Source organism: Gossypium raimondii, chromosome 11, assembly GCF_025698545.1.
Source record: "Gossypium raimondii isolate GPD5lz chromosome 11, ASM2569854v1, whole genome shotgun sequence".
Classification (NCBI taxonomy): Eukaryota; Viridiplantae; Streptophyta; class Magnoliopsida; order Malvales; family Malvaceae; genus Gossypium; species Gossypium raimondii.
Window position 1 is genome coordinate 23677449 of NC_068575.1, and position 12221 is coordinate 23689669.

The 12221-nt window shown below is 34.7% G+C and overlaps 1 protein-coding gene across 1 annotated transcript; it reads left to right on the plus strand.

The window, feature by feature from the left end:
* Positions 1-10655: 10655 nt before the first annotated feature.
* Positions 10656-11733, plus strand: LOC105788109 (RING-H2 finger protein ATL78). The gene has a single exon (XM_012614841.2). The coding sequence runs from the start codon at positions 10923-10925 to the stop codon at positions 11568-11570; it is 648 nt and encodes a 215-aa protein (XP_012470295.1). The 5' UTR covers positions 10656-10922; the 3' UTR covers positions 11571-11733.
* The last annotated feature ends 488 nt before the right edge of the window (positions 11734-12221 follow it).

Sequence of the window (12221 nt, forward strand, 5' to 3'; positions counted from 1 at the left end):
ATGATAGCATCATTCTTGACCATGTATTCCTTCCATAGAGCTTCCACAGACGAAGAACTCGAAGCTAAATTTTCCTAAGCTTTTTTCCATGGTATGGGTTGATTGCATCCAAGTGGTGTAGTCGCAACATTCTGTCGAATAACATTGTTGGAATTTCCCACCCCTTAATTACTCCAACTAAAAAGAGGAGAAGATAATCACGAGTTGTTGGCTGACCCTAGCCAAATCTATCTATAAAAGTAGATGAAGGGGACCTCACAAATCATGAACAAAAAAAAGTGGGAGAGATCCTTAGGCGTGAATAAGGTTTTAGCCGCACAAAGGAAAGGAAGTCGAAGGCAGTTCTTTTTAGCCATTATAGGACACTGTGCTGCCAAAATGTGGACTGGGAAAGCAAAAGTTGTTTCCAATGTTCATTCGCTATTTGCATTAGAGTTCCTTTGAAAGATTGAATTGAAATAGTGGAGCACAATGTTGGATAATATTTTGGTTTGAAATTTTATTTCCCAGCCCATGAGCTAAATCTCATAGGGTTTGGATTACTTTTGATAAAACCTTAAATTGTTTTTATTGATGTAGTATATATCTAATTTACTTTACTGTTTCATTTGATTATTCTTATTTCTTAATTAAAATGCAACGATCTCTAGACATAGAAGACTGTTCACACATTTATAAATTGATTCTAATTCCAAAAGGGTTGGATAGGTTGAATTAAAATTAAATGAAATAAGCAAGTATTCGATAGACACTTGTAGTCGACTCTAGACATAGAGTCACAATCATGCATAAGGAACCCATGCAAGATATCTAAAGAGCCTACTGACACAGGCAAGGTAACTTCAGGATTTGCTTTCGCAACAGGCAGGTCATTTTAAAACTCTTCTGTGCAGTAAAGTAGATACGATTTTGTTAAGACATTATTGACAGTAAGGGTAGATTCTGGGTAATCCAGACCTCCCGAATCAACACCACTCTATCCTTATTATTTATTATAGTAAATTTGCCATAACATATTTCGTTATTTCTTTCTTTGTTTACATTCTATTCGGATAAACACTCTCGCTATTACCATTACATTTCTGCTCTCACTTTTGCCATAGCATTTCCAATTATTCATCAATTCCATCTATCGCATGCATCATTAGTCCTTTGAATTATCACTGCATACTTAGTTTACCATAGCATATTATTCATCAGTCTTACCATAACATTAACCATATTACAATAACTTGACCAAATTTGTACCTCAATCTGATCTTTATGGGAACGATACTCACTTATTACTTTATCACTTGAACCGACGTGTATACTTGCACAAAATCGCACATGATTTTACACATGACATTTTTTAGTCGAGTTGCAAGTTAACCCGACTTGGTTTGATCAGATTTGGGGTAAGTAATTAATGGATTATTCTTTGATTCTGTGGTTTCAACTAGTTGAAAAAGGTAGGACTTCTGATTTTGGGCTGAACAGTGAGGGTGTTTTATGTTTTAGAGGTCGATTTTTTGTGCCTAATGATGTCAAGTTAATGTAATTTATTTTGTGGGAAGTACATAGTAGCCCTTATCCTATACACCCCGATGGGAATACGACGTATCGAGATCTACGAAAATTATACTGGTGGCCCAGTTTGAAATGAAAGGTAACTACTTTTGTCTCTCATTGTTGAACATGCTAGCCAGTTAAGGGTAAGCACCAACTGCCTTCGGGTTAGCTTCAACCCATTAAGATTTCGCTTTAGAAATGGGAACATGTGACTATGGACTTCGTTAGTGGTTTTCCCTTAAAACCCACTAAGAAGGATTTTGTTTGGGTCATCGTGGAACAATTAACCAAGTCTGCTCATTTTCTTTCGGTAAAGACTGATTTTTCTTTGCATAAATTGGCTAAGCTATATATTTCTGAGATCATTTGACTTCATGGGCTTTCGATCTCGATAATTTCTAATAGGGACACACGTTTCACTTCTCGATTTTGGAAAAAATTGTATGAGGCTTTGGGTACTCAGTTGGATTTCAATATTGCGTTCCATCCTCAGGCCGATGGACAATCTAATATTAGAATTTAGATTTTGGAAGATATGCTACGAAGTTGTGTTATTGACTTCCGTGGTAGTAGGGAGGAGCTTTTTCCACTGGCTGAGTTTGTGTATAATAACATCTTCTAGTCCAGTATTCAAATGGCACCTTATGAGGCTTTGTATAGTCATAAGTGTCATACCCCTTTCTGTTAGACTAAGTTAAGTGAGAGACAAATTTTATCGATCTAGTTTTTGAGACTAAGGATAAGTTTCGACTGATTCAAGATCATCCTAAAGCAAATTCTAATAGACAAAAATCTTATTTGGATTTGAATAAGAGAGATACCGAGTTTGCTATGGGTGACCAAGTTTTTCTTAAAGTATCTCTGCGGAAAAATTCGATTTAGACTTAAGGGCAAGTTGAGCCCAAGATTCATTAGGCCTTATCAGATTCTTAAATATGTTAGGTCGATTGCCTATCAATTGGAGTTACCTTTGGAGTTCAATCATATTCACGATGTGTTTCACGTCTCTATGTTGAGATGATATCGATTTGACCCATCTCATATTGTGTCTATTGGGGAGATTGAGGTAAGACCAGATTTCACTTTTGAGGAGGAGCTAGTTTAGATTTTGGGTCGAGTGGTTAAAGTCTTGAGGAGGATGACCATTCTGTTGGTTAAGGTTTTGCGGCAGAATCATGGCATTGAGGAAGCCACTTGGGAACCTGAGGACTTGATTCAACAGCAAAACCCACATCTATTTGAATCAAGTAAATTTCTAGGCCGAAATTTCTTTTAGGGAGAAACTTGTAACGCCTTGAAAATTTGAGTGTTTTATTTGTTAAAATTTTGTCAAAGTGAAGTATATACTTCAGTGGTTGAGAGCCATGGATGTGTTTGTGGGCATGGGTTCAAACCTCACTCTTTGAAAATTTTGTTATATATATTTTTCCTATCAATGTCTCTATTCATTTGACTTAAGTACTAATTTTGCTCAACTTGTGGTAAGGAGTCAACAAACCCTTTGGTCCTGTGTTTGAGTTTCCGCAGGTGCAATTGGAAATATTTTTATTTCTATGCTTTGTGCTATCCATGTGGATAAGTTTTGATTAAATTCAAACTCTTGGAAAAAAATCTGAGTAGTTATCAGTATCTGGGGATTATTATCATAATCATTTTATTAGTTTTTTAATTAAATGGTGAGGAAAAAAGGGGATTTTTATTATTTTATTTTATTTCTTTTTTATTTTCCTCCAAATCTCCAACGTTTCTCATTCTTGTTTCACATTTTTTTTGTTTTTTTCTTTCTTTTACTTTCTTTATTTTCCTTTCTTTCACCACCACTATTGTTTCATTTTGTTCTTGATTTTGCTATTTTGTTTCAGTTTCTTCCATGTGCTTTGGTGTGTGGTTCAACCTCTGCTCCCTTTCGCAATTTTAATTTTTTTTGTATTTGTGAGTAAGTGTTTTCTAATGATTTTTTATAAGGTTATTCCAATTCTTTTTAATGGAAGTGACTTTGATTTTTGGTTAAATGTTTGGATGCAATTAGGAGAAGATCGTGAAACAATAGAACCTCTGGCGAATTAAGTTCTCATTTTAGGTCAGTATTATGTTCGAGGGTAAGTAGTTTCACCGTGTAGGAGTTTTTTTGTTATGTTATTGGTGGTTTCGATTCGATCAATCAGGGTTAGCAAAAATCATGTTGATTAACATGTGTGAGTTGTCGTTTAGGTACGAGACTACTGGTTCAAGAATATACATTATAAATTATTAAGGTGTGTGTTTCTAATTCAAAACCACCATGAAAAATCTTAAAAAAATTGAGAAAATCGCATGGAAAATTTGATACTATTATTCGTCACACGACTGAGTGGCAGGTCGTGTGACAACTCGTGTGCGTCACACGGCTAAGTCGTTTTGGTGTATATGGCGTGTGTGATTACATGGCAAATCAAGTAGGTTGTGTGTCCCAAGCGTATGAAATCACACGAGCTAGTCAGGTAGCCATTTGGGTCGGGTGGGCCACACAAGCGTGTGGGCCTAAATTCTAAAAATGTTCATCTGTGGTCATTAAAATCTATAATTCATAATTAGACCCTTCACGGGGTCCATACTGCTTAGGTAAGATTTGAAACGTGGTATTTTGTTATGTGTTCAGTATGTAGGTATACATTTATGTTTTATGTGTTGATAATTTCGAAAGCGTGATTAAATCTAAAAAGCATGCATGTAATTTGCATTTTGTATTTCTACTAATTTGACTGCATGCACTGGGGTGGGATCTGTTATGATGGAGGAAGTGTTGGCAGTTTAACTTATCTGCCTTATCTGGTGGCCTAGCCATATGTTTCTAATTCTGGAGGTTTACTGCTCATTGCATTTGGTAGCTTGACTGCATTGATTCTCTAATGTGACACATGATCACATTTTGGTGTGTGGGGTTGGATTGGTACTTGATACCCTAATTGGTGTGTATGGATAGATGGAGATGCTGTGTAATGGATAGGGGTAGGACCTATATGTGCCTCTGATTATGTATCTACTTCAGAAAATAATACTATGTCTGATCTGTTTTCGAACAGTATCTGAAATTTCTAACTGAGCAAGGTCTAATATGTGTATCTTGTGGTATTTACCTATCTGATTTACTATTTGAGTTATTACGCAAGTGAGCTCGTAAGCTCACGCTTTTGTATGTAATCAACAACCCTAGGGTGCGTTGGTGTGGCGAGAGCTCAGTTATTAGATTGCATTTTCTTTAATATTGTCAAGTATTGTTTTATTTTCATGTCGACTGTTTATTTGTACTTTCTAGGACTATTTTAAATTTTGGAGCTTATTTTTCATTTAAAATTTTTTAAAATATATATATATTAACTCTGCCTGAAAAATGTGGATTTTTAATAACAAACCGTATTTTCCAAAACTGAGATTACCTAATAAATCCTCGATGCAAACTTAAGTGTTTTATAAATGTGTAACCAAAAAACTTAATGAATCGATTAAGAGAAGAATTTTCCCAAATAAAATTGGAATTTTAAATTTTCAAAGCTAGCGCTATTTTTACAAGTTTAAAATAATTTTTGAATTTTCAAAATGAATCGTAGTAATTTCTCCAAATTTGGCAATAACGTCTAGGCTGGGTTTGGGGTGTTACAACCAATTAAGTAAGTATTTTACTTAATAACTAAAATCAAACCTATTCATTAAAATAACTTTATTCTAATAGGATATGAAATTTCTTTAAACCTAAGGACTCAAGAATCGATCTCTTCCCTTAGAGTTGGAAACAAAGTTGTTATCATCAGAATTTGCAAAATTAGGTGTGGGGTTCTGTCCTGTTAAATTATATGATATTAATGTTAACCATAAAAATGTGAATGTTAAATAATTTTTTAAGAAAAAAATCTTAAAAGTGAAAATGGTCACATACACTAAGTATTCAAAAGGATTGGTAAAATCTATTAAAAAGGAGGATTCCAAATAAGTGATTCTAAAACTTCATATCTGTAATATTATGTATGTGATTATACGATTTTCTATTAAATATGTTGATATACGTTTTCCTAATACTCATGTAATGTGATATATGGCATTATTGGATATGTATGTAAAATAAGAATGCATTTGATTTGTTGATATTCTGATTCACATGTTAAGCATGCCATTATTTTGATTCTGATACACATGTTAACCATGTTACTATTTTGATTCTGATTCGTATGTTAAGTATGCCACTGTGTTAAATCGTAATAAGATCTGATTCGCATGTAAAACATGTTTACTGAAAATTCTGTTCTGTATGGCATATCACATGCATGGGGTTGAGATATGACTGTAAGGAGGAAGATTTTAGCAGTTTAATAATCTGCACATTCTGGTGGTTTAACCACGTTATCTGGTAGTAGAAATGTAATTCTAGTGGTTCGACCACATTATTTTGTTTCTGGCAACTTGATTGCGTTATCTGGTGGATGGTCTACATTAACTGTGTGTTATTTGATGAACGAGTTTTCGGGAACTCATTATAGTGTGTAGTGGAGATGGGTGGAAAATGTTTTTTTGAAAATTTTCATTCTTTCTGAAAAAGCATTGTATCAACATCATTGCCATGTATATTGATAAATGTGATTTTGTGATGGTAATTTTGAATATGTGATATGTTATACTAAATGAGTTTCTGTCTTATTTTCTGTTGCTATGAAAATTGACATACACTAGGCTTTAAAAGCTCACCCCTTTAAGTTTATGATTGTTTTTAGATAATAGTCGAGGATAGGACATGGGCTCAACTTACGGAGGTGCACTCAGGTATTTTGAAATAAATTATCACACTTTATTACTTGGTATTTTGGAATTGTTTTGTCATTTTTGGACTGTGGTTTGAGACATTTCATTTGATATTTGGGTTTTGGATGATTATGCATGATTGAATTTTTAAAACTATCTCCTAAATCGGTTTATAAACTTGGTAAGAAAAACTGGATATTTCAACCTAATCGACAACTCAACTCAATGTTGATATTTCAAAAATAAAACTTCATTTTGAAACTCAACGTTATTTTCTCATTAAAATGGTATTTGACAAGACATGTCAAAGTTAGAATTTCAAATCAACAAGTGAGAGCTAGATAAGATCTTTTTCGTTGTGACAGTTTTGAAATATGACGTTTTCTATAACCATTCGAAACTAGAGTTTTTCTAGAGATAACCGATTTGGAAAAATTCTTTCCAAAAGGAAACTTGTAGATGCTGATTGGTTTTTCTCAAGCAAATCAAAATGAATACTTTTTTTAAATAACGATGTTTGTTGAGAGAAATAGTTAAATGATTTTTCGCATCGTTACCATGGCCAATGTGATTTTCGAGATTCGACCATAATGTCTAGGTTGAGTTTAGGGGGTTACATACTTAGTTCAATATTAACGGGACTGTGGTTAAAACCCAACCTTTTCCAAAATTAGTTCGCTAATTAACCCTAATTATAAAAGAACTCGCTAGTTTAGAAATCCTTTCAATTAAATCTACGAATTCCCCCTTACAACTCCGTACTTAACGAATCCAGGTGTGACAATCTATCAGTATCAAATAGTGATCAAGTCATCAACCAAAAGACAAATGACCCAAAATTATTTTACGCATTTCTATGATAGTTTCTCGAGAGCTCAAGAGTGAAATTAACAATTTGGTGCATCTCACAGGTTTATGTCTCGAGACTAAACAAACAAGTCTTGAGACAAGATGGCTTAACTCATCCATTAAAACACCATTTGTGGACAAGCCACCACTAATTTGCAGTTAAACTGTCATTGATTTGTAGATAAACTACCACTGATAACACTAATGTGAACAAGCCAGCACTAAATTGCATATATGTTGCCACTACTTCTTCCTTTCACAAAATCCCATCCCATGCATGTGATATAGCGGTTTTCACTTATAACACATATAGATCACTTATACACTTATGCATGTAAACATGCCCTTATAATCGCTTATCACATAATAATCACTTTAACATGTTTAGCATGCTTTTCACAATATATTATAGATCTTAAAGTTTCATACATATATACAAATAAATCGCACCTTTTTAAATCATCACAAATGACACATGAGCCATACATCACATATCATGAGTATAAGATCTATACAAATATCATAACCACAATCATAAGCACATCACTTGTCATGTAGATCATAGTTCCACTTGGTTAGAACATTTACTTAGTTTCCATCTCAATAAGTTATTAAGATTTAGTATATTCATATATTTTAATATAATTAATTATTAATGTAATAAAATAATTATATCACACAAACAAATGGTAACGATCCCACATCTTATATCGCAGATCTAATTTGCCATGATCCTTAATAATGATCTCACTTTGATCTAACTCAAAAGATGAATCTCATGGTTTTGGACTCTTGAAAAGATGATTTCCAATGCGAAAGTAGGGGTCTCCATGATTATCGTTTGGTCCTTCAAGATGATAAGGAGTAGTATTAGTACCATAGTACATAAATAAATAATAAAAAATATAACTATGACTCATGGAAGTATACCATTTGGCCATGTTAAGGAAACAATAGGAGAAAGGTTTTTACAATCCAAAATGATCTTTACTTACACTTAATTAATTCAAATCGACTAATAAATTGAGAATGAGCGTTATTGGAAAATCGAGAAATCTAGAAAGGATCATTACAATGAAAGAAAGAGTTTGATTAAATTAAAAAGAGAAATGGCTTAAGAAGAGGGAAAGGAAAAGAAAAGAAAGATTTTTGGTCACAGGGGGTGACGGCGGCGGCTTGGCGATGGTCTGACAGTAGAGGAGCTATGCCCGACAGTGGCTAAGCGACGGTCCAATGGTGGTGGAGTTATGTGGTTCGGCTAAGGAGAAGGGGAGAAAGGAGTAGGTGAAGAAAAATAGAACAAAAGTGGAGGAGGAGGAGGACTTGCGATGGCGCACGGTGGTAATGGGAGGAGGGAGATGAGAAGAGTGGAGGTGCAACAGCCATGTGAGGTGGTGATCGATGGAAGGAGGTTTGGGTCACAGTGGAGGAAAAAAAAGATGATTAAAGGAGTGGTTGGCCAAAATGGAGAGAAAATGTGAGAAAAGAAATGAAAAATGGAAGAAAGTGAGAGGGAGAGGGAGTATGGACGGTAATAAAAGTGTGGAATGATTGGTCAATCTTGGCCAGGTTCAATGTATATTGCAAATAGGTAAGATGTGAGGTTATGGCAAGGTAGGGGGACATGGAGTAAAAAGGGGGATCATGCACCCTCAACTTATGATAAGTTTGACCCGTGTTGGAGGAAAGGAACCCACTTATTTATGGTGAAAAAGGGGTGGACGGCAAGCACTTAAATAACATGGAAAAAAATTGTAAAATTAAATAAATAAATGATTGTGAACATTAACACTTAGACCTTAGACCACTAGGATAACTAAGGAGTTAATAAACCACTAAACTACTCACTTCCTTATTCTTAAATTTGTGCAAATAAAATAAAAATATGGGATGACATTTGCTAAGGGTTTAAAATAAATTTGCACCAAATAGAAATTAACGAAAGCAAAGGGATTCGAACTCAGGTCATCAAGAACAGCTCAACCACTACTCAATGACTATAATTGATATTTATTTATTATCAAATGAGAAAAATATTATCTAAATAAAAATTCAGCCGTGACTACTCTCGGTTCATTAACCCAATTTCTTTACCTAATATTAGATAGCAAAGAATTCACCAAAGATCTCTTGAATTATTTTAAATAGAAAAAGAAAATATCCGTTATGAATTTTGCCTCAGTTTAGAGCCACAAGGAGGTAGAAATTTGATTCTGTTAGGTTACGATCAACCAGCCACTTGCATTAGATAGTTGAAATAAAACCAATAGCTATTAAAGTGGGGAAAACCAAAAGAAGGCAGAAAGGAATCTTAAGGGGTCCCTTTGCATATCTTATTTTTACGAAATGGCTAATTATAGACAATTAAAATACGCCCAGTACATATATCATATCTCTAAAAAGACGAAAACAAAAGTTGTAGATTAAAAAAAAAATGACAATGGCTCTATGAATCCGAAGGATTTTTCTGAATTTTGGGCCAGAAAATCTAACCGTTTGAATGATATTACATTTGGCTGACTTACAGGTTGGGACCCAAAATCATTAGTGTAAATTAAAATGTAAACAGACTAACCTTCTGCATATATCTTGAAATCTGTTGTGGGCTCAAACCCTTAGCGCATTGTTTCCGATTAAAATTTTGTTTTTTAATTCTAATGAGTTAATAGAATAACAACATCTTGGAATGCCTGAATAGAGGAATTGTAAAAACTGAAACGATTTTGTTTACCCGTCACTAATTATGACATATTAGTCATTTATGAGAAAAATGCTTCCACTTGAAATTTAGGTACTTCGAGACATTCTCATTCTATATACCAACTAAAACTCTCAATAAAACCAAAAGATAAAACTCCAACAAGCTGAGGGTCGGATCTCAACAAAATCAAACAGTAGTTTTGATATCCCATCGAAGTACAAAATTCGAAATCTTACGAGTTTCAATTTGTTTCTCTGCTACCAAATTTGTATGCGTCAGTGAGTGAGACTAACCAACAGACGATGGAGCAAAAAACAGCAAGGATAGGGCTATGGGATGAAAGCAATATACGGAATAAATAAATTCATGACTGTCGTATTAAGCTGAAGAGAATTGATACAAGGATTAATATAGCATTTAGTGGAGTCTGACTCAAAAATATTTTGGCATGTTTATCGCTTTAGTACATTAGAACAAAGTTTGTATTTAAAAAAAATTAAAATCTTTGTCTGGGCAGAAGCTTGAAATGCCCACTCGAGTTGAGTACTGTTGATGAAATAACGTTAGGATTAAGAAATGTATCCTCCTACTAATTTCAACACTGGGAAAAGCTTAATGGCTCCTTCCTGGCTCTTGCAGAAATGGGTCCAACAGAGCATTTCAAGATATGATCGTGAAAGCCAACTGCCGAGGTGGCACTTTCTTTACAGCAGAAAGTGGGCTTTTCCTATTTGATAAGAAAGCTTGGTGAGCTTCACAAAAGTCAGTGGAGTAACCATATGGTTGTAATCCTACATAAAATAAAAGATAAAGTGCCGACGCTGGTATAAACCCTCAGATTATTCTCAACTATAATTCACTACAAAGAAAACCTTATCCTAAGAGCCTCCATTTGTATGTACTTGTGTTCTGTATATTTCATATTATTTTTTATGTTGAGTCAAAGATAGAAATTCAAATTCCCACCTTTTCCTATATATAAAGCCCCCTAGTCCAACAACCTCCTAGAAAGAATCACAATCTTAAACTCACAATTAACCCTGCCAAAACTATGTCCATATCCATACCCACTCAAGTTCTTCCAGGTTTGCTCGGAGAATTCCACTGTAGAAGGTTGCTGCTTACACCAACTACAGCATCTCCTCCAAGCCCTGAGATCCACCACAATTCTTCGGATCTGTACACCCGTAATAACAGCTTCGATGCCAACATTGTTATGGTTCTATCAGTACTCTTGTGTGCCCTTATTTGCTCACTTGGACTCAATTCCATCATCAGGTGTGCATTAAGGTGCTCGAGTTTAGTAGCCTCAGAATCTGGAGCCACCACCTCTAGTCGGTTAGCAAACAAAGGGGTCAAGAGAAAAGCCTTGAAGACCTTTCCAACAGTAAACTACTCTGCGGACTTGAAGCTGCCCGGCTTGGACTCTGAGTGCATCATATGTCTATCCGATTTTACAGCAGGTGACCGCGTGCGACTTCTACCAAAGTGCAACCATGGGTTCCATGTCCGGTGCATTGATAAGTGGCTAAGCGCCCATTCATCTTGCCCCAAATGCAGGCACTGCCTGGTCGACACATGCCAAAAGATTGTTGGGTGTACTCAGGCAAGTTCGTCGGAACCTCCTCCGGTGCAAGAAACCATATTGTCTATAATAACTCCGGTAGATCGCGAAGGTTTCATACATAGCTATAGGTGAATTAGCTTAGTAGTTATTCTTTGCTTTTCTTTCTTTCACTCTTTTTTTTAATTGTATCATATGCAAGCCAAAATTTAGCTCTTTGCCTTGAAAATTAGCATTAGAAGGCTACAAGCTAGAATACCATTTTATGTGAAGTTGTGAAATTCGTTCCTTGTTTTTATCTTCTTTTTTTTCTCCTACCCTTATGAAAAGCTGTTCATAACTTTAAACAGAACAAATGCACAATGAGCTCACTTAGTTTAGAATTCCATTAGAAATAGTAATCAGCAGATCAATAGCCGAAAGGACGAATCAAGCCAAAAGAGTTGTGGTAGCTGACTGTTGTTGGGGAACGACCAATTAGCTTAGTCAACTAACAAAGTTCTTTTAAATAGGAAAAATATTAAAACAATGGGCAAAATTTAATACGGATGCTTTTAAAATCCCAGCTTCGAAGATAAACATTCTGATTGGTGTGGAGTGTGAACACTTTTTTTTTTAATATTATGATTATTATATGGAAATAACTTATATTAGGATGATCTCAAAATTTAAGGTTTTTAAGCATTAGTAAAATTTTGCTACATCATTAAAATTTAAAGACATGAAACTATTATTATACACTATCCATAGAAAAATTATTTTATGGACCCTCCCCACCACATTATT

Excerpts from the sequence above, each read along its gene's own strand:
- LOC105788109 (XM_012614841.2), top strand. The coding sequence starts at position 10,923 with ATGTCCATATCCATACCCACTCAAGTTCTTCCAGGTTTGCTCGGAGAA.